This window comes from Schistocerca cancellata, chromosome 6 (assembly GCF_023864275.1).
Source record: "Schistocerca cancellata isolate TAMUIC-IGC-003103 chromosome 6, iqSchCanc2.1, whole genome shotgun sequence".
Classification (NCBI taxonomy): Eukaryota; Metazoa; Arthropoda; class Insecta; order Orthoptera; family Acrididae; genus Schistocerca; species Schistocerca cancellata.
The window spans coordinates 110,968,604-110,992,648 of NC_064631.1; the positions used below are offsets into that span (position 1 = coordinate 110,968,604).

A 24,045-nucleotide genomic window follows, 5' to 3' on the forward strand; every position below is an offset into this window, starting at 1 on the left:
AGTTCGACCTCTGCCACTTAAATACTGGGGCCACCACACATTTCAATGTGGCTTGAAGTAGTTACTTGGCCATTGATTTATTAATTTGCAGCCCAGGACTTCTCCCATCTATCCGCTGGAGAGCACATGATGACCTGTGTGTTAGTGACCACTTTCTTATCTTCCTGTCACTGTCCAGGCATCAGGCCCATGGACACCTGCCCAGATGTGCTTTAAACAAGGTTGACTGGGAAACTTTGACGTTGATGTCACCGTTGGCTCTCCCCCAGATGGTAACATCGATGTGATGTTTGAGCAGGTGACTACCACAATCGTTTCTGTGGCAGAAAATGCAGTCCCTCACTCTTTAGGGTGCCCCTGACGAAAGACAGTCCCTTGGTGGTCACCGGATGTCACTGAGGCAATAACAGCGCGTTGGCGAGCTCTACAGCGACATAAGCGGCACCCTTCCCTGGAGCATCTGATAGCCTTTAAGCGGCTCCGTGCCCATGTATGCCAGCTCATAAAATGACGGAAACAGGAGTGTTGGGAGAGGTAGGTGTCGACCATTGGGTGTCTGGATGAAGATCAGATGTCTTTTTGGGTACCAGATCCCAACAGGTGTCCCTGGCGTTACCATCAGTGGCGTGCTATGTACCAACACAAACGCGATCACCGAGCACTTTGCTGAGCACTATGCTCGAGCCTCTGCATCAGAGAACTACTTTCCCAGCCTTTTGCACCCTCAAACGGTGGATGGAAAGGAAAGTCCTCTCGTTCACTACACGCCACAGTGAACCCTATAACGCCCCATTTATGGAGCTCCTCAGTGCACTTGCACATTGCCTTGACACAGCACCTGGGCCGGATCGAATCCACAGTCAGATGATTAAACATCTCTTGTCTGACTAGAAGCACCATCTCCTCGTCATATTCTACTGGGTCTGGTGCGATGGGATCTTTCCATTGCAATGGCAAGAGAGCACCATTGTTCCAGTGCCAAAACCCGGTAAAAACCCGCTTGATGTAGATAGCTATCGGCCCATCAGCCTCACCAACGTTCTTTGGAAGCTACTGGAACATATGGTGTGTCGGCGGTTGGGTTGGGTCCTGAAGTCATGTGGCCTACTGGCTCAATGTCGGGGCGGCTTCCGCCAGGGGTGCTCTACCACTGATAATCTTGTGTCCCTCGAGTCTGCCATCCGGACAGCCTTTACCAGATGCCAACACCTTCTTGCCGTCTTTTTTTATCTACGCAAAGTGTATGACATCACCTGGCGACATCATATTCTTGCCAAATTATACAGGTGGGGTCTCAAAGGCTCACTTCCATTTTTTATCCAGAATTTCCTGTCGCTCCGTACTTTCTGTGCCCAAGTTGGTGCCTCCCATAGTTGCCCCCATACCCAGGAGAATAGGGTCCCACAGGGCTCTGTATTGAGTGGCCATTAACGGTCTAGCAGCAGCTGTAGGGCCGTCTGTCTCACCCTCTCTGTATGCAGACTACTTCTGCTCCACAAGTATGGTGTTGCTGACCGGTGCCTACAGGGAGCCATCCACAAGACGCAGTCATGGGCTGCACTTCTGTCGGCGTCATACCATTCATCCGGAACCAGAACTTTACCTTCATGACGATCCACTCACTGTAGTGGAGACATATCGATTCTTAGGACTGGTTTTCGATGCCTGATTGACTTGGCTACCTCACCTTCATCAGCTTAAGCGGAAGTGCTGGCAACACCTCAAGGCCCTCCGCAGCCTGAGCAACCACCAACTGGGATGCAGATCACTCTACTCTGCTGTAGCTCTAAAAAGCCCTTGTTCAATTCCGCCTTGACTGTGGGAGTCTGGTTTATGGTTTGGCGGAGCCCTCAGCATTGCATTTAGTCGACCCAGTGCACCACTGTGGTGTTGACCTTGCGATGGTAGCTTTTAGAATGAGTCTGGTGACTAGTGTCCTGGTGGAGGCTGGAGTCCTTCCATTGCATATCCGACGTGCACAACTGCTCGCACACATTCGTAGTTCTCCTGAGCGTCCGAATTACCACCTCCTTTTTCCACCCACAGCAGCTCATCTCCCACATCGGTGGCCCAGGTCAAGGCTAATGATTGCGGTTCACATGCAATCCCTTCTGTGTGAACTTGGGTCCTTCCCTTTACCACCTCCCATCTAGGTCTGTCTGCATACACCTCCATGGTGTACACCTAGGCCGCAGATTTGTCTGGACCTTTCGCATGACCCTAAGGACTCAGTTACTCCTGTCGCTCTCAGCTGTCAGTTCCTCTCGATTCTTGACGTGTTCCAGGGCTCTGAAGTGATTTACACCCATGGTGCGATGGCTGATGGTCATGTTGGCTCTCCTACGCCCACAGAGGTCATTTTGAACAGCATTCCTTGCCCAATGGCTGCAGTGTATTCACAGCAGAGCTGGTGGCCATCTCCTCTGCACTTCAGTATATCCGTTCATGCCCTGGCGAATTATTTCTTCAGTGTACTGACCCCTTGAGCAGCCTACAAGCTATCGACCAGTGCTACCCTCACCATCCTTTGGTAGCATCCATCCAGGGGTCCAATCTATGCCCTGGGCCAGTCCCATCATTCAGTAGTGTTTGTGAGGACTCCAGGACATGTCGACATCCTGGTCAACGAACTTGCCAACAGGCTGGCCAAACAGGCTATATGGAAACCGCTTCTGGAAATGGGCATCTCTGAACCTGATCTGTGTAGGGTTTTTTGGCTGTGCGAAACGAAATGGCATAACAGTACACACAACAAACTGCATGTCATTAAGGAGGCTACGGATGTGTGGAAGACTCCCATGCGGGACTCTCACAGGGAATTGGCTGTCCTCTGCCAGCTCCGCATTGTCCACGCTTTGGTGACCATGGTTACCTCCTGCGGCATGAAGACCAGCCTGAGTGTTGGTGTGGTGCCCAGTTGACAGTGGCCCGTATTCTGATGCACTGTCCCACTTTGAATGCCCAGTGACGAAATTTTGGGTTTTCAGACACGTTAACACTAATTTTATCTCACAACGCCATATCGGCTGATTTAGTTTTGCGTTTTATTTGTAAGGGTGGGTTTTATCATTTGATCTAAGTTTTAGCGCATTTACTTTGTTCCTCTGTGTCCTCCACACTAGAGCTTCTAGGGTGGAGGTTTTAATGTGTTGCAGAGTGGCTGGCTTCTCCTTTCTTATTCTCATGGTCAGCCAGCCATGGTAGTCTGCTTTGCTGTTATAATCTCTGCCTCCTGTTTCTTGCATTTCTGTGGTTCTCTTGTCCTCTTTTGTCCATTTATATGTTTGTTGCCCTTCATCGTTCTTGTGATTTTTCCTTTCATTCCGTTTTGAGTTGTCAGTCTCTTTTGTTTTATTCTCACACTTGTGGCATTGTTTTATTCGGAACAAGGGACTGATGACCTCATAGTTTGGTCCCTTTCTCCCTCTTTTAAACCAGCCAACCAACCAACCAGCTAATCAGTCAATGTTTACCTTTCACCACAAAAACTGTTCACCTAAATATGAATTAGTGCAGTCATTTGAAACAGCTTTGTTAACCCCTTTTTTATGCTGTAATTTCATCTACAGCAGTCGTAGCTGATCTTGTCTCCTTGGTGTATTAAATAGGCTCGGGGAGGAATACATTTCATCTTCATAGTGTAGGACTATCCTCTTGCTGGACACAATGATGAAGTCTGGTATGAGAGCACTTGGCAGTATTTGCACCAAAATAGCTTATTCTGGTCATGGACCTTGCCGTTGGTGGGGAGGCTTGCGTGCCTCAGCGATACAGATAGCCGTACCGTAGGTACAACCACAACGGAGGGGTATCTGTTGAGAGGCCAGACAAACGTGTGGTTCCTGAAGAGGGGCAGCAGCCTTTTCAGTAGTTGCAAGGGCAAGAGTCTGGATGATTGACTGATCTGGCCTTGCAACAATAACCAAAACGGCCTTGCTGTGCTGGTACTGCGAACGGCTGAAAGCAAGGGGAAACTGCAGCCGTAATTTTTCCCGAGGGCATGCAGCTTTACTGTATGGTTAAATGATGATGGCGTCCTCTTGGGTAAAATATTCCAGAGGTAAAATAGTCCCCCATTCGGATCTCCAGGCGGGGACTACTCAAGAGGATGTCGTTATCAGGAGAAAGAAAACTGGCGTGCTACGGATCGGAGCGTGGAATGTCAGATCCCTTAATCGGGCAGGTAGGTTAGAAAATTTAAAAAGGGAAATGGATAGGTTAAAGTTAGATATAGTGGGAATTAGTGAAGTTCGGTGGCAGGAGGAACAAGACTTCTGGTCAGGTGACTACAGGGTTATAAACACAAAGTCAAATAGGGGTAATGCAGGAGTAGGTTTAATAATGAATAGGAAAATAGGAATGCAGGTAAGCTACTACAAACAGCATAGTGAACACATTATTGTGGCCAAGATAGATACGAAGCCCACACCTACTTAGGTAGTACAAGTTTATATGCCAACTAGCTCTGCAGATGACGAAGAAATTGAAGAAATGTATGATGAAATAAAAGAAATTATTCAGATAGTGAAGGGAGACGAAAATTTAATAGTCATGGGTGACTGGAATTCGAGTGTAGGAAAAGGGAGAGAAGGAAACGTAGTAGGTGAATATTGATTGGGGCTAAGAAATGAAAGAGGGAGCCGCCTGGTAGAATTTTGCACAGAGCACAATTTAATCATAGCTAACACTTGGTTTAAGAATCATGATAGAAGGTTGTATACATGGAAGTACCCTGGAGATACTAAAAGGTATCAGATAGATTATATAATGGTAAGACAGAGATTTAGGAACCAGGTTTTAAATTGTAAGACATTTCCAGGGGCAGATGTGGACTCTGACCACAATCTGTTGGTTATGACCTGTAGATTAAAACTGAAGAAACTGCAAAAAGGTGGTAATTTAAGGAGATGGGACCTGGATAAACTGAAAGAACCAGAGGTTGTACAGAGTTTCAGGGAGAGCATAAGGGAACAATTGACAGGAATGGGGGAAAGAAATACAGTAGAAGAAGAGTGGGTAGCTTTGAGGGATGAAGTAGTGAAGGCAGCAGAGGATCAAGCAGGTAAAAAGACGAGGGCTAGTAGAAATCCTTGGGTAACAGAAGAAATATTGAATTTAATTGATGAAAGGAGAAAATATAAAAATGCAGTAAGTGAAGCAGGCAAAAAGGAATACAAACGTCTCAAAAATGAGATCGACAGGAAGTGCAAAATGGCTAAGCAGGGATGGCTAGAGGACAAATGTAAGGATGTAGAGGCTTATCTCACTAGGGGTAAGATAGATACTGCCTACAGGAAAATTAAAGAGACCTTTGGAGATAAGAGAACCACTTGTATGAACATCAAGAGCTCAGATGGAAACCCAGTTCTAAGCAAAGAAGGGAAAGCAGAAAGGTGGAAGGAGTATATAGAGGGTCTATACAAGGGCGATGAAATTGAGGACAATATTATGGAAATGGAAGAGGATGTAGTTGAAGACGAAATGGGAGATACGATACTGCGTGAAGAGTTTGACAGAGCACTGAAAGACCTGAGTCGAAACAAGGCCCCTGGAGTAGACAACATTCCATTGGAACTACTGACGGCCGTGGGAGAGCCAGTCCTGACAAAACTCTACCATCTGGTGAGCAAGATGTATGAAACAGGCGAAATGTTGGTGAATTGGTGAATGTTTTGACTTAAATCATTGTACCACTTATGGAAGTAGTGTTTTTGTGTCTGGTTGTAGACTGTCCTGATGTGCAGTGTCTAAGGTCATTCTAACTTATGGAGAATATAAATTCTTCCACTACCATTTGAACATGATTTGCACCTTGACCTTGCTTAGAACATATAGTTAGCTTATCATGTGTTTGACAGGGCTATTGTTTGGTAGGTAATATCATTAAATAACAGTAGACACAACTTGGGAGTGGCTTCATTTAATGGTGTCCTTACAATAGTAAAACCAAGATGTCACAGGTTGTGAGACTTGACTGAGACCATTAAGTGCAGACATGGATAGCACCTTTAATTATTCAAGAACAATATTCCACCAGAAGGATAACATCCACTTAAGAAAATGTTTAGTGCTTCAGAGAGGTACTGTAGCATTCCATTATGAGAACTGCAGCTGTTATATAATCACATCCTGAAAATCACTAAAGCACTTGTTACCCAGTATGGAAACTATAAACCGTATAATGAATAAAGGTGAAATAAGATGAAAAACTAACAGACTGTATATCAAAGCCTGTTTGCCATAACAAGCTTACTGAGTGCCTTTTGTTATTTTAGTGAATCCTTTAAATTTTTATTTATTTAAAAATTTGTGAAGTTAGTTTTATTGTGTAGGAAAAGCTCTTAATATGTATGGCTTAGGGTACAAGTAAGAACGTCATGGCCTGTCCTGTCAGATATGTGAAGTGTGTTCTATAAAGCTTTCACCAATTTAAATTTTGATAAGGCTCTCAAATGTTTTTCTGATGGTGCTGTAAAAACTAAGGTGTAGACTGTCCTTCAGGTGGTGATGTCCGTATTGATGGAAGACTCAAAATTCAGTATATGTCTTCCATCAGTAGCCAACATTGTCTTTTGAAGGTGGTGAAAAGGTACTTAATCAAAATCCAGTTTTATGACTCTATCCTACACAACACCTGAGTGCTTCAGCAGAAGGTCTTACGACCATTTTTGGTGTGCTGAATAATGGAGCACGATGAATCGTTAATTTTTAATTAAGTTAAGAAATTGTGGTATATTGTGCAACATGTGATTTCATTTACATACATGTAACAAGTGTTTACTTTTTTGTGACAGTTGATCCACAGTACCATCACTTTATATATGAAGGAGAGCAGTTTCTGGACTTAACTGAACGTGCCAAGTACTTGGAGGAATTAAAAAACAATAAATCAAATGTGCCAGTCTTATCACCTTCTGTTGTTCCTGTGAGTTAAGGATTTATTTGTTTTTTTATAAGTGTTGTTAAAAATTGTTTTATCATTTTTTGTTGCTGGGCTATGTTGATTTCATGTAATCTTTCTTTGTAAATAAATTATGAAACAAAAGAAATGAAATAGAGTTCTACTGTGAAATTTGGTTTTCTACATATTTTATTTGCATTTTCATCCTGTGGTTTCTACATAGTTTTCCAGTAACTTGTTAAAAGTTTATTTCTATAACTGAATTTATTTTTAGTGGTCTAGGATATTGAGTCACTTTTCCTACTCTCCTACTGGTGTACATTTTGTCCTTTCCTCTTCTTCCTTGTCCATCACCTGTCAAGGGAACTGCACTAGTGCCCAGAAGTGAAGCATGATGAGGAAAATAGAAAAAGTGAACAGTCATTCTCAACTGAACTTGTCTCTCCTGTATAGGAAAGAAGCATCATTTGCTTTGATTAGGCAGCTGATTGAAGGACAATGAAAATCAGTGTTTTTAGAGCTAAAGCTGCAGTCAGGAGAGTATAGTATATTGATGAACTTACTTACTCAAGATCACAATGTATAATCACTGCCACAAAAATGCATTATTGGCTATATTTTTCAGGGTAGAATCAGCAGATGCTTCGAAGCAGCTCAGATGTAGACTGCAGTCTCAGCAGCAATAAGTACGTCACAAAGTGTCATTTCATGGCTTTGTTGATGGTTCTGAGAGACAGGAATGTTTTTCATGACCAAGACTAATCTTTCGGCAACAGGACTGTTATCTGGAGTTGATGTCACAATGAAATTGTGTAATAGATAGTTGTCTGCAGAGCTTTTAAGTATCTCGAAAGCAGCAAGGCAAGACCATTTGCTCTTTGTAGGAATGTGCTCTTCATCAATGAATTCTGTTGTAGTGTGCAAAATGGTTTTTATGACACATGCATGGTGAGAAAGTGGTAGGCAGTGCAGTCACAGAAACATTGAGGGAATAGACATGTTTAGTGATGGTGTCCTGGTACTGGTATGTTACGTGTTGTATCGGCATTAGGTTTCCTCACGTCTCTACTACAGACTATGCTATCTCAGTCCCAACTATGTGCGACATCTAAATGTGAGCATATCCTGTTGTTAAACATTTTGTTGTTGTGAAAAGTAATATCAAGTTTTGTTACTGTTTTAGTGATATGTGACTTTAATTTCAATTTTTTAAAATTTCATTTTATACACTAATAATCCAAATGTGTTGTCATTAAATTCTGCCTTATTTTGCAAACTTTCTCCATGCATAAGTGTGCAACAAAGCTTCTGTTGGCTAGAATTTTCTTCCTGAAGTGGTTTTGAGCTCATTGTCGGTGGTAGAGGATGGGTGCAGGGAGGGGGGGGGGGGGCAAATATTACAGATATTAGTTATCTGTTTAATTAGTGCTAACCTTCAGCCCTGCTAATTTGCAACTCTCCGATCAAATACAACTGAAGTGATGGGAGACACTTGTAACTACTAGAACTACAGCTCCTGTGTAAATTTTTCAGGCTGATAATCAAAATGAACTCGGACCACTTCAGGCAGATATGTAATGGTGATCAAAACATAGCAAAGCTGTCTAAGGTGGCTGCTTCAGTTTTTTGGTACCAAGGACAACAGTGATGGTGATTCAGAAATTTACAAGCACTAATTGTTTCGCTGATGCCATAGATGAAAAACAAATATGGGAAGCTAAGTAAAGCTGCCCAAATACTTCAGTATCAACATTTTTTCAGGTCGTGACAACAGACATGTACCTGTACATGACCTAGCTTTGCTGAGAAGGCTACAGGTGGACAGGTGGGTGAGGCAGTTTCAAACGTGTAACTTCCTTACTATCTAACCAAACATCTGCTAGAAGCTGCTGAAATATTGGTACATTCCATTCTGGATTTTCCATTGTTGCATATTATGTGGCTCATTTTTGTTTTAAGAAAACTCAAGATCACAGAATATCTCACTTATTTATGATCTTGACTTTTTTTCTAACTGGTTATCAAGAACAGATCACTGTTACCTACTTACCACACTGGTTAAAATATCATGTGGCACCTAAGACAGTCTGAATAACAAGCAACAATATATTAAGTGTTCACCACTCACAGGTTGATAACTAAAAAACTAAGGGTGGAATGAAACCTGCATTAAGGCATTAGCAAGTCATGAGGCAATCGTTGATGCCAAAAAGATGAGTAACTTGTGCCTGGTACCTCCTGTCATTGCTCCAACTAGTCAGAGGAGCCTGTAGCTGTTATTTGGAGCATCACAGTTGCAATTCGTTCAAATGATTAATCACCATGTAACATGGGTAGCTCAAAGTTACTCAAAAATTTCGAATGAAAATCTGTTCAAAAATGAAGCAAAGAGAAGCATAAAAACTAAAACTTTAATGAGAAGTCAGGTAGAAACACCAAGGGACGAACCAAATCAATTTCGTGACGATGTTATTGTGAAATTTATCTCTTTTAGCAGAGCTTTTCTGTTTTTAATCATTCCAGATAAATTCTGGGATGGCTTCATGAACATGGTCACAATCAATTTTCTTCCCCTTCTCATAACCCAGTAGTTTAGTGCTCTATCTGCAATGACTTGCATCTTGACTACCCCCTCCTTAGCAATTAGGCATGTGCTGTGGGATAATTATATAATTATTATGTCACTTCATGCAAGACTATCTCTTACAGTATTCATATCTGACAAACTTGCAATGTCTTCTTGCGGAGGAGATGTATTAGGCTGATGTGTCATTATGTTGGATTATGCCTTTAAACTATTCCTAGAACAAAAATTGCCAATGATTTGCTATTGTAAATTTGTTCTTCTTGGATTATGATTTTCCGTGCATCGAAACCTTTCATTGTTTCTTATTATTCAAGGAGATTGGTTGCAGTCCATTTTTATCTGTTGTGTGGCTCAAGTGGGAAGAATGTTGTTATAGTTTGATTTTCTGGTCACTCTAGTTCTCTTGCACCACCTGCTGCTCTCTACAGTTGCTGTTCTGTCCTTTCCTTTTCTTTTGTTACTAGAAAATCTTTCCCAGAAAATCAAGACGTCAATGTAAATAAATTAAAATAAATTATTATAGCTTCTTAAGATGCATAACTTTATTTGGTCAGTATAGTCCAATTCAAAAACTTTACCCTAAGTCTGTCCTTATCCAATGTTGTGATTTATACTGAGTTACTTCATTATACAGTACCAATAAACAGATCTGTTTTCTTATGCCCTCCTGTTGTCTGATGACAATTGAAAGTCTAGGATTTAGCTTTGGATTGTCAAAAGAAAAGAGAGGTTAATACTAACTAATTCGAGATAGGCATGCCATTGTAGCAATTGCTGAGACATGAAGAGCTACAAATGCAAACAATGACACTTGAAGCAGCACATTTTTCAAAACAATTGCTTCTTCATCAGGAAAACAAGAAAAATAAATAGAAAATAATAGGTAGTGAACACAAGCACAAATTTCTCCTTTCAGTGATGTGAGAGAGGGGTAACAGAATGAAGTAGAAATACTGACAGACAGACCAACAGTGGAGTTATGAATATTTGTAATGATCTGTGGACATTTTACAAGTCAAACTAAAGCTAATAGTGAATGAAGCAGTATTTCTACAAAATATAAAAAAAGGCCCCCCGTTGACAGCTAGTTGAAGATCAGGTTCCTGTCATTGTCAAATTAAAGTACTGTTATTAAATATTTAATGATATAATCAGCATCAGGATGTTGGAGCCTCCTACGGTATCAGGAACTAGAATAGATCCTGGTTATTCCTTGCCTGTTGTAAGAGGCGACTGAGAGGAGTTTTGTTGTATACCTAGTGAAGCTTAACATTGATGACTGGGCCATTATTAGGACCAGCATAAGTTTGTGTTCATTTCACCTTTCCTTCAAATTTTTGGCATAATTACTTATGGTCCCCTCTTAGGGTTCAACCACCACTGTTCTAAATTTCACAGTAGGGCACACTATTTGGGGGAGGACATCTTACATGGCACATAATATATCCACCATGCACTGTGACCTTCTGCACTTACTATTAGAGAGGATTTATTTTCACATCTGAAACAGAGTGCGGTAGTTATCCTTTATTGTGGGAGGGAGGGGGGTGGTCCATCATATACCCTCTTGGCTGTAGCCTCCTGACTACACAGGGACTGCACTGCTGAAATCTGAGCTGTTACCTCCCCATGAATGGCAAGAAGTAGGTGCTTGTCAAATCTGGGGCTCTGGACAATTGATACAGTGCCAGGGAACCTTTGCCTTGGTGGGGTGGCACTGGTGCTGAGTGTTCCCAGTTGGAGTGAGTGGCACCATTGTGCAAGATCTGCAATGAAGCGGGTCAAACTCATTCATCTGCAGTGAAATGGGTCAAACTCATCCAGACTGGTGGCAATGGCAACACTGCCACCTCAGCAGACAGAACGCAAGATTCTGACACAGAGACTTACAACCACATAGTGTTTATGTCTCTGGCCATGCCATAGGTTGAGATTCAGTCAAGGAGAAATTGAGGTGGACAATACACTCATCTCGTGGTATGTCCCAGAACTGACAGGAAATCTTTTGCAACACTAAAGCCATTGTTTTTCATTAAATATATTCAGGATCTGTTCAGAGAAGTCACAGCAATAGATAATATGTGAAATGAATGTTTGCTGACCAAAGCATTATATGCTAACCAATCGCAGGCACTTCAGGCCTGTGACAAGCTCAGGGATAATACCGGTTACCATTTCTCCTCATAACAAACTCGACAGGATTTAAGGTGTCATCTTCAATCAGGACCTTTCACTACAAACAGAAGAAGAATCTTGCTTACCCAGAGCAGTGTGGAATCCGTTGTATCCAGAGGACCTAAGGACAGTAGGCTGGACACTGGATCTTTCATCCTAGCCTTCAGCAGATATGTTTTACCAGAGAAAGTTAAGGTAGTGGTTTTTAGGTGTCATGTAAAACCTGTTTTCGTGCTCCTGTGAGATAGAGGTTTGTGCACATGTCGTCCTGTTGTACTAATGACATTACTTGTGAAACGGGTGGCGGAACAACACGACTTTCTGTGATTTCCCTAAATCACTTCAGGCAAATGCCAGGATGGTTCCTTTGAACTCCCAAATCAACCAACCAACCAACACATGACAGCAGTCCTTGTGAAAACCTCCCCACAAGTGTTAAACCACTTACAACACCTTCTCCCTCTTTTGCTGATGTGTTCAGTTTTCGAGGAGGAGAAGAAAATCCAGGAATATAAAACATTCTATTGCCTGTCTTATTAAGAAGCTGAGAAAAGTCTGAATGTCTCCATCTGACCAGTATGAGCTCAAACTTTGCAAACAGTGTGTCAAAAGTCACACCTAGCATGACGACAATTGTCGGACAGTAACTGCTGGTCCCAGATATGTCAATTATCATTCAGTGGAGGGTGCACCAACTCCCTCAACTGTCACACCTACAGCACCAGTGATTACCACCCCATCGGTGCAGCCGGAGATGCCTCATCCTCCTCTGACATCACCAGGGAAGAGGACACCTGCCAAGGTGCCCTTCTCCCAGGACAAAACATACCAACAGTCTACCACCAACCAATGGCTGACAGAGCCACAGACTGCATGTCATAGAAACAAATGGTCCTTACTGTCCCAGAAGTAAAGGCCGGTAAATCCTCACAGAAATAAAAACCTCACTGAGACAAGGAGGATAAAGTGAAAGTTAACTCTGCTCCTCTGGTCGATTCAGTCCCCATCTCCTCGAGTTCAACCCATTGAAAACCATTGAAGAACTACTCATTTAGATGGAGCACCACTCAGCAGCAGAGTAACTCATATGCATGTTTCTGATTCACTACTTTCTGAGGTGAAATGTAACTGTAACAGCTACCATTGCCACATGATCAAAGCCCGTGATCAAACTCTGTGACCCAAGCACTATAGGATTAAGTATGGTGCATGTGATGCTGAAAAACGTTTAAGTGAGCTCCACTGAAATGTTTAGAGAATGACTACAGATTTCATATTGCCGAGTTATTGGGACCAGCGAGTGGGTTTAGCTTGTGTATGAATTAACAGATTCTGATACTAGATGACAGCATGAATGTGTATTGCATACTGGATAAGTTACATTACATACCTGGATGTGCAGGTTCAGATAGCATTGGTAGCTGCTGCAATCTTCCTTTGCTTCCTGTAATGATGGAAGCAGTGATCATAATGGGGTCAGATGAACAGCTGATGGCATTTGCATCTGTAACAACTGGATTAACAGGTGTTGCTGTTGTTAGTGACATACAGGTACTAAAAGTAGGGCTCAATGGGTATATACATTGAAGGAGGCTTAATGTGTAAAGTTTGTGGGCATCCAGATGGATAACAAACTGAGATGGTTCTAGGACATGCATAAGTTCTACTTGCTTTTCACTTAGAAATCTGTCTCAGTCTGTTGACTTAATGGGGGTACTGATCAAATACTTTGGATACATTCTCTCAGTAGTGTTCCATGGCATAATCTTGTGCAGCAAATTTTCCTGCTATTGGGAAAAACAAAGCCAGTTGTGCATGTGATGTTTGTTTAGCCAGTCATGCCAGAGTCCAGTAGTATTTCAGCATTTTAAGTATTTTATGACTGGAATGATCTCTTTCAAATTCTGAAGGTGGCAGGGGTAAAATACAGGGAGCGAAAGGCTATTTACAATTTGTACAGAAACCAGATGGCAGTTACAAGAGTGGAGGGACATGAAAGGGAAGCAGTGGTTGGGAAGGGAGTGAGACAGGGTTGTAGCCTCTCCCCGATGTTATTCAATCTGTATATTGAGCAAGCAGTAAAGGAAACAAAAGAAAAATTCGGAGTAGGTATTAAAATCCATGGAGAAGAAATAAAAACTTTGAGGTTCGCCGATGACATTGTAATTCTGTCAGAGACAGCAAAGGACTTGGAAGAGCAGTTGAACGGAATGGACAGTGTCTTGAAAGGAGGATATAAGATGAACATCAACAAAAGCAAAACGAGGATAATGGAATGTAGTCGAATTAAGTCGGGCGATGCTGAGGTAATTAGATTAGGAAATGAGACACTTAAAGTAGTAAAGGAGTTTTGCTATTTGGGGAGCAAAGTAACAGATGATGGTCAAAGTAGAAAGGATATAAAATGTAGACTGGCAATGGCAAGGAAAACGTTTCTGAAGAAGAGAAATTTGTTAACATCGAGTATAGATTTAAGTCTCAGGAAGTCGTTTCTGAAAGTATTTGTATGGAGTGTAGCCATGTATGGAAGTGAAACATGGACGGTAAATAGTTTGGACAAGAAGAGAATAGAAGCTTTTGAAATGTGGTGCTACAGAAGAATGCTGAAGATTAGATGGGTATATCACGTAACTAATGAGGAAGTATTGAATAGGATTGGGGAGAAGAGGAGTTTGTGGCACAACTTGACAAGAAGAAGGGATCGGTTGGTAGGACATGTTCTGAGGCATCAAGGGATCACCAATTTAGTATTGGAGGGCAGTGTGGAGGGTAAAAATTGTAGAGGGAGACAAAGAGATGAATACACTAAGCAGATTCAGAAGGATGTAGGCTGCAGTACGTATTGGGAGATGAAGAAGCTTGCACAGGATAGAGTAGCATGGAGAGCTGCATCAAACCAGTCTCAGGACTGAAGACAACAACAACAACAACAACAACAAGTATTTTATATGAGGGTGTGTTGTTACACACACACACACACACACACACACACACACACACACACACACACACACAAGGATTTTAACAACTGTTTGTCCAGAGATATATTTTTAAACACTTTTTTTTGTGACAATACTGACAGTAATGGGGGCAGGATTTGTATTCAAAATTAGAAACTTTTTTGTCGTCATTTATCAGATGTTTGATGTAGCTCACCGAGTTTCCTTCTTCATTTCAGAGTAATCTCTACACCTGACATATCCTAAACTCCATATCATTGTACAGGTTTTGCCCTGCATGGGTCCCTCTGATACCATGGAAGCTATTCCCTGATATCGTAATACATGCCCTGCAATCGTATAAGTTCTTCTAACCATTGTTTTCCATATAATCCTTTCTTCGCTCTTATCTAGTTTTTCCAAAGTCCATGTTTCACATCCATACAATATTATGCTTCAGATGTATATTCTCATAAATTGCTTTCTCAGATTAAGGCATTATTAATACATTTCATTTAGTGAGAAATAGTTTCTTTTCCTCTGGTAATCCGCATCCACTGCACCTTGCTTTGTCCTTGAAGCGTTATTTCACTTGAAAAATAGCAGAATACCTGTACTTTGCATACTATGTGGCCTGCAATTTTGATATTAAATTTGTCATTAATGTCATATCTACTACTTCTCCATACTTTTATCTTTCTTTGGTTTACTGTCAGTCCTTATTCTGTGCTCAGAAGACTGTTAACCCCTTTCAGAAGATCATACCAATCTTACTTGCTTTCACTGAGGTAATTGATGTCGTTAATTTTTTGATTGATCCCAGAACTGTAACCCCTCTCCTGAATCATTCTTTAATTTTTGTCATTGCTTCTGAAGGTACATGTTTAACAGAAGGAAAGAGAGAGTGGATACTTGCCATAATCCTTTATAATTCAAGCACTTCTCTGTTGGTTTCTCATTCTTATATTACCTTTTGGTTCTTGTACATACTGCACCTGTCTGCTGTTGACCATTTCCTTTTTGATTTCTTCACATTTTTCCTGCAGCCATTTTGCTTTAGCTTTCTTGCTCTTCCCACTGATTGCATTTTTATGTGAGTTACATTGCTCTATGTATTTTCCTTTCTGAACATTTTTATATCTTTTTCTTTTGTCAATCAATTGAATTGTTTCTTCTTTCACTCTAGATTTCTTTGTGGATATTTTCTTTGTATCAAAACAAGAATTGGTACATGGAATGTTAGAACTCTGCTACAAGCAGGAAAACTAGACAACCTTAAAAGAGAGATGGAAAGGAATCTTATGGGCCTCATAGGAGTTGCTGAGGTAAGATGGAATGGATGTGGAGAGTTACAGTCAGATGAATATGTATTGTACTACTCAGGAGAAGTAAAAGGAATGAATGGAGTAGAAATGATTATGACAAAGGAATTGGCTAAATGTGTGGAATATGAATGAAAAAACTGAAGAAGGTGACCATGCTGGAGAAGTGGGATCTAGAGAAGATAAGATCCAACAAAGAACAAATTACAGAAATGCTGTCACTTGAGTTTCTAAACACATTATGACACAAAGAACCACCTGATAACGTCAACGAGTACTTGAATATGCTGAAAGAAGGCATCATTAAAGCAGGACAGCAAAATATAGAATATGTAAAAAGGAAAAGGGCAAAAAAATCATGGGTCACATGAGAAATGATTTCCAAGATGGAGGAGAGAAGAAAATTTTAAAACAAGAACACTGAAGATGCAAGAAAGATGTACTGAGGGTTAAATAATGAAATGCGAAGAGAAACAGAACAAGCTAGGAAAAAAATGGCTAAAGGAGGAATGTGATGCAATTGAAGAACTGGACAGGAAGGGAAGATACAACTTACAATACGTCAGAGTAAAGACATGAGATCAAAACACAGCAGGAAGTGCTACTATGGAAATTTTGAGTAAAGGCGGAGAGGTAGTCTACAAAGATCGTGATGATGTCCTCCAGAGATGGGAAGAAAGTGTAAAAGAGCTATATGACACAGATCACAAACCAGAAACTCTGGAACTTGAATCACTCAACAGTGTAAGTGATGACTAGAAAGGACCAACCATCGTAATGGAAGAAGTAAAGTCTGCCATAGCTGCAATGAAAAATGGCAAAGGTACAGATACAATACCAGGAGAAATATTAAAATGCTTGAACCAAGATGGAATAAGAGAAATTTTAAGGTTATATAATAAAATATGACAGTGGTGAATGGCCTGAGGACTTTCTGACAACAGTAATGATTCCATTATCGAAAAAACAAGGAACCAAGAAATGCAGTGAGCACAGGACAATGAGCCTCATTTCACATGCAGCCAAAGTGATGTTAAGAATAATTAATAAGGAACTTGAAAAAGTAATGGAGAATAATCTTGGAGAGGAGCAGTTTGGCTTCAGATGGAATACGGGCACCAGAGATGCAGTAGGGCTCCCACAAATCTTGGGAGAAAGGTTTATTGAAAAAGGAAGAGACCTCTATATGTGCTTCTCTAGAAAAGGCATTTGACATTGTGGATTGGGACAAGCTGGCGACTATAATGAGGGAAAAAGAGTGGACTGGAAAACCAGAAGACTTGTAAACTTGTTATATCTGAATAACAAAACCTCAGTTAAAGTGAGAGGAGAAAGTACAAACTGGATTGGACTAGGAAAAGGAGTAAGACAAGGATTCTGTCTATCACCTACCCTTTTCAACCTCTACTTGGAAAGTATGATTGACCAATGCTCATTATATGACAAAGGAGTAGAAATTGGAGGAAGAAGAGTAGGGTGTTTGAGGTTTCCTGATGACATGGTCCTTCTAACCACAGGGGAAAAAGAATTACAGGATTTAGTGGACACCATTGAAGCTAATGGAAAAAATTAGGGAATGAAAATTAACACAAAGTAAAACAAAAGTATTGGCTCTAGGAGGAAATAAAGAAAGAAAAATTATGCTGAATGGAAAAATATTAGATGCAAAATTTTAAGTATTTTGGAAGCAGGATAGACACCAGCTGGAAGTGCAGCACAGAAATTAAAACAAGGATAGCAATGGCAAAAAAGGCATTTCATAAGAAAAGGATAATTTTCTGCAGCAGTCTGGACAGAGAGCTGAGGAAAAGACTCATAAAGTGTTTTGTATGGCGTGTTCTTCTGTATGGTGCTGAAACATGGACTTTGAGGAAGAAAGACAGGGAAAGGCTGGAGGCTTTTGAGATGTGGACATGGTGGCAGAGGATGGAAAGAATAAGTTGGATGGACTGAGTAAAAAATGGATAGGTACTGAGAAGAGTGGGAGAGAAAAGACAGTTACTAGATGTAATAAAAAGAAGAAAAGGAAATTGGATTGGACATATATTAAGAAAGAATGATGGACTGATAAAAAGAGCTTTAGAAGGTTATGTAGAAGGGAAAAGGAAGCGAGGAAGGAAGAGATTTCAGATACTGGATGACGTGATGGATGGTACAACATACAACAGCCTTAAGAAGGAAGCAATGGATCACAGAAAATGGAGAGGCAGAGGACCTGCTAGTATAGGAGAAAACTTGATGGTGGTGGTGGTGGTGGTGGTGGTGGTCTATATTTTTCTGTCCATTGTCTGTGATCACTCTTTTTAGAAATGTCCATTCCTTGACAACTGAACAGCGTGCTGTGTTACTCATTACTGCAGTATTTACAACCTCAGAGAACTTAAAATTCGCATCACTATTCCTCAGTACTTCAGTATTCCATTTCCTTGCACACTGATTTTTCTTCCCCTTTCTCTTAAAACTCAACCCAATCTTAAACATTATTAAATTCCAATCTCAGTTTGTGTCTGCTCTGGGATATGCCTTACAATCCAGTTTCAGATTTTGGAATCTGTCTCAGCATGATGTAACCCAGATGGAATCTCCCTGTTATGAGCACACCAATGGTTTTACAGGTTTTTTTGGTGTGGTCAGTACACAACTTAATTTGCTAATTTGATTTATGATTATCAGATGGGTTAGTCATGCACCATCAAACATAATGCAGAATTTACAGGATAGATCCTGTACAATTAATGATTCTGACAAAACTGGAGTATTATATTTTAAAAGAAATGAATATTTTATATGAACAGTGGCCTCACATAAATTGCAGATTCAAATGGAGAATGTGAACAGAGAATTAAATACAAAAACACACATGGATAAATTTCATTTAACTGCACAGTTTACTAAAAATAAACTGCAAACATCAATAGGCCAAAAGTCCTGTTTCCCAATACTGATTGTGACATAAAATTAAAGTTTGGTACCCTGAATACACATCAATGGTAGCAATACTTACAATTCACAGCAGCCGCAAATCCTGTAAACAAAGTTTAAGCTTGTACAGTTGCACAAAATCAGTTGTCAAAAGCACCATCAAATAATTTAAGTCGTGAAAAGTCAATCTGAAACGCATGCACACAGAGTATTTAAAGTCCAGTGAAATGTTAGACTATTTAATTCACACAGGTGCTTGATCAGACAGCCACTTGACAAAAGTACACTCACCAACATCGATGAACGACGACAATTGGCTATGCGTGCTCTATAACTCTCCTGTAAGCACTAAATGTAATGTGTCATTGGAGTGTTCTGTAGTGGTGTGTTTAAATAAAACTTCCATGGTTTACAAGCCACGTCACTTCAAATAAGGCACTGAAGTTTTCGATAACTGTCTCCACCGTCATCATCAGGAGTTAAGTGATGCACACACTATTGAATCCAAGTTAGACACTTAAATAATGACCTGAATTCATATCAAAAGGTAACTGCACATGCATATAAGATACTAGAAAACAGAAAACAATTATTGTGGTCATTTTATGATCTCTTACTAAAATAACAACACAGCATTAACAATTTATTAACAGCTCATGAAGAATGTCTAAACCCGATTTTTCAGTGTGAGTAAACTTCGTAAATTTATAAATACATACAAAATAGTAAATTGTGGGTACTCATACACTATGATGATTGGGTAAGGACCTGGGAAACTCAAACTGGCTTAATATTACATGTAACTATGAAGAATTTATAGACTGGTATATTTGCATATCAAATTTTAATAAATGTGTCTGTAATTCTTTATACATATCCATCACACTAGCTTGTTGTGGTGTTTACTGATTTCATCAGCTTTCATTTTATACTTCATATGATTAGATCACTCTAATGGTTCAGTTGTTATTAGTTTTATCATGTGCTTTATGTAAACAGTTTCAACTTTTGAAATATTAGTACTAAAGTTGCAATGAGCTCATCTCATCATGGTGATTTTTCATGTTTCTGAGTCACGTGTGTAGAGTCTGTAATGTAACTTCGTTGAAAATATAACATTTTTCTTTCATTTTGACCATTTTAGCTGCCATTATGTAATCTGGAACCTATCACCTCCACCCTTCAGCAAAGCAAGCACAACCCGGCTTTGAGAAAAGCCGGCTTTGAGAAAAGCCCCACATCTGGCACTCAGCCACAGGCTGCCTACATTCCTCTCCCAGTTAGTTAGCCACTTTAAGGTGCCAAAACACTAACAATTACCTCTTGCTCCACAAGTCAGCTTCTTATAATGTTGTTCAGTGTCTGCAGGCATTTTCCGAGTATATTGTCTTTCCTTGTGATTCCTGAACAATGACTAGCTGAAATTTGTTGCACAACTCTTGAGTCTTCCTCCTCTCTCATTCCTTCAGCTAATCCTTACTCTCCTGTAACTGTCTTCTATTCATTCCACAGGGCTATTAGATTTTTACTTAATTTTTCATAGAGAGTTTTCTGTTCAGTGCCCTCATATACTCACTTTCTCTCTCCCCATTTTGTGTTTGTGACAATGTCATAGGTTTACTGATGATGTGATGAGAATGATCCTATCATTGAACTATTCACAGTAATTCACTCTTAGTTACCGTATTTACTCGAATCTAAGCCGCACTCGAATCTAAGCCGCATGTGAAAAATGAGACTCGAAATCAAGGAAAAAAAATTTTCCCGAATCTAAGCCGCACCTGAAATTTGAGACTCGAAATTCAAGGGGAGAGTAAAGTTTTAGGCCGCACCTCCAAATCGAAACGAAGTTGGCCCATTGTAATATGAGACACAATTTAGGTCGAATGAATGATGATACAGCTACAGTAGTTTGGTTCGCGTAGTAAGCTTAGCAGTTAAGCTTTACCAGGTAGCCATTGCTATGCGTCAGGCGCTCCGTCCGTATTTATACGGGTACCCTTCCTTTTTCACGTGCTTCGTCTGGTTTGGATTGATTGCTTATTTTTCTTTGATCTGATAAGTGCCGTTCTCTTTGTTATAGGTGTTTACGTCACTCTAAGCTGAAAATGCATTACTGTACTGTGTCATGCACTGTTTGTCGCATTCTGATAATCAGTGTTTACGACCTGTCCCGCTCGCGGCATGGCTTGCTTTTGTGCGCGCTACCGCCGCTTACAATTAAAAAAAGAAAAAGAGAGGAATCGTCTCATTAGCGAAACAATGGCAAGAGACTGCTATTTGTTGTTAGTTACTAACACTGCTGCTTTCTTTGGCGATGATCAACAAGAACCAAATAATAGACTGCTTATGATTGAAGATGTTCTGAACGAGAGTTTAGCGAAAATTTTTCTCCGTTTGAAAATCTTTGCAGACGCCTCTTTAGTATATAACATTCTGCACAGAAATTAGTCATCTTAAATTTAAAAATCTAGTCAATTGACGTGCTTCATTTCTGACTGTATCACTATTAGGCATAAGAATAATACGAATATAAACATGAAATGATATGTATATTCTTCCGCGTTTGCTGTTGTCTCACTCTAGTTTCGTAGTTTATTAAGCAGACAGGATTTAAATGAGATAGCAGCAAACACGAAACAATACATGGCAAAATGTTTATATACGTATTATTCTTATGGTGAAGAGAATACTGCATGTGATTCACAATTCATAAAAGTTCCTATTAGCAACCATCTCTTCTCATAGGTAGAAAAAATTCAGAACGTAGAGTTGGCCATATTGACAAACATCCCAAACAGTCTTGCCAGTCGGATTTTCGTAGTACAGTACGTACATTGAAATGTTGCTACATTCGAAGATGAACAATACAGAATTTGTATTTACTTCGTTGGATAATGTATGAAAATGCAGTGGTCGAAACTCGGGGCGGAGAAAAAAATCTCGTCTTCCACCGTGTGTGGTGGTGGTGGTTTTTTTTTTTTTTTTTTTTTTTTTTAAACTGATGCAGAGGTTTTGGCGCCAGTATTTATCTTTGTGCCTGAAAAGCATGCCTGTGAATCGCTACATATATTCGACGGCAGAAGTTAGTTGTGGCAGCACCTACCAACATTTTTCATAACTTCCGCTTACTTTGCACTCGATTCTAAGCCGCAGGCAGTTTTTTGGATTACAAAAACACTGGGAAGAGACAGCAGTGATAGGTCAAAATAAAGGAGACTGTGGCTGTGAGACAGTGACAGAAAGACACACAAAGATAATGACAATGAGTCTGGCTGAATGAGTGACTGAGAATGGGTAAGAGTTGTTGTTGTTCTGGTCTTCAGTCCTGACTGGTCTGATGCAGCTCTCCATGCTACTCTATCCTGTGCAAGCTTCTTCATCTCCCAGTACCTACTGCAACCAACATCCTTCTGAATCTGCTTAGTGTATTCATCCCTTGGTCTCCCTCTACGATTTTTACCCTCCACGCTGCCCTCCAATACTAAATTGGTGATCCCTTGATGCCTCAGAACATGTCCTACCAACCGATCCCTTCTTTTGGTCAAGTTGTGCCACAAACTTCTCTTCTCCTCAATCCTATTCAATACTTCCTCATTAGTTATGTGATCTACCCATCTAATCTTCAGCATTCTTCTGTAGCACCACATTTCAAAGGCTTCTATTCTCTTCTTGTCCAAACTATTTATTGTCCATGTTTCACTTCCATACATGGCTACACTCCAAACAAATACTTTCAGAAACGACTTCCTGACACTTAAATATATACTCGATGTTAACAAATTTCTCTTCTTCAGAAACGTTTTCCTTGCCATTGCCAGTCTACATTTTATATCCTTTCTACTTTGACCATCATCTGTTACTTTGCTCCCCAAATAGCAAAACTCCTTTACTACTTTTAAGTGTCTCATTTCCTAATCTAATTCCCTCAGCATCACCCGACTTAATTCAACTACATTCCATTATCCTCGTTTTGCTTTTGTTGATGTTCATCTTATATCCTCCTTTCAAGACGCTATCCATTCCGTTCAACTGCTCTTCCAAGTCCTTTGCTGTCTCTGACAGAATTACAATGTCATCGGCGAACCTCAAAGCTTTTATTTCTTCTCGATGGATTTTAATACCTACTCCGAATTTTTCTTTTGTTTCCTTTACTGCTTGCTCAATATACAGATTCAATAACATCAGGGAGAGGCTACAACCCTGTCTTACTCCCTTCCCATCAACTGCTTCCCTTTCATGTCCCTCGACTCTTGTAACTGCCATCTGGTTTCTGTACAAATTGTAAATAGCCTTTCGCTCCCTGTATTTTACCCCTGCCACCTTTAGAATTTGAAAGAGAGTATTCCAGTCAACATTGTCAAAAGCTTTCTCTAAGTCTACAAATGCTAGAAACGTAGGTTTGCCTTTCCTTAATCTTTCTTCTAAGATAAATGTAAGGTCAGTATTGCCTCACGTGTTCCAGTGTTTCTACGGAATCCAAAGTGATCTTCCCCGAGGTCGGCTTCTACTAGTTTTTCCATTCGTCTGTAAAGAATTCATGGTAGTATTTTGCAGCTGTGACTTATTAAACTGATTGTTTGGTAATTTTCACATCTGTCAACACCTGCTTTCTTTGGGATTGGAATTATTATATTCTTCTTGAAGTCTAAGGGTATTTTGCCTGTTTCATACATCTTGCTCACCAGATGGTAGAGTTTTGTCAGGACTGGCTCTCCCAAGGCCGTCAGTAGTTCCAATGGAACGTTGTCTACTCCGGGGGCCTTGTTTCGACTCAGGTCTTTCAATGCTCTGTCAAACTCTTCACGCAGTATCGTATTTCCCATTTCATCTTCATCTACATCCTCTTCCATTTCCATAATATTGTCCTCAAGTACATCGCCCTTGTATAGACCCTCTATATACTCCTTCCACCTTTCTGCTTTCCCTTCTTTGCTTAGAACTGTGTTTCCATCTGAGCTCTTGATGTTCGTACAAGTGGTTCTCTTATCTCCAAAGGTCTCTTTAATTTTCCTGTAGGCAGTGTCTATCTTACCCCTAGTGAGATAAGCCTCTACATCCTTACATTTGTCCTCTATCCATTCCTGCTTAGCCATTTTGCACTTCCTGTCGATCTCATTTTTGAGACGTTTGTATTCCTTTTTGCCTGCTTCACTTACTGCATTTTTATATTTTCTCCTTTCATCAATTAAATTCAAT

The 24,045-nt window shown here is 40.4% G+C and overlaps 1 protein-coding gene across 2 annotated transcripts in view; it reads left to right on the forward strand.

The window, feature by feature from the left end:
• The window catches only part of LOC126190815 (interleukin-1 receptor-associated kinase 1-like), a 177,500-nt gene that overhangs the window by 53,823 nt on the left and 99,632 nt on the right, over positions 1 to 24,045 (forward strand). For both annotated transcript variants that reach the window (XM_049931380.1, XM_049931381.1), the window contains exon 3: positions 6,795 to 6,925. In XM_049931380.1, the coding sequence (XP_049787337.1) occupies positions 6,795 to 6,925 (131 nt within the window). The remainder of the gene's footprint in view (positions 1 to 6,794; positions 6,926 to 24,045) is intronic.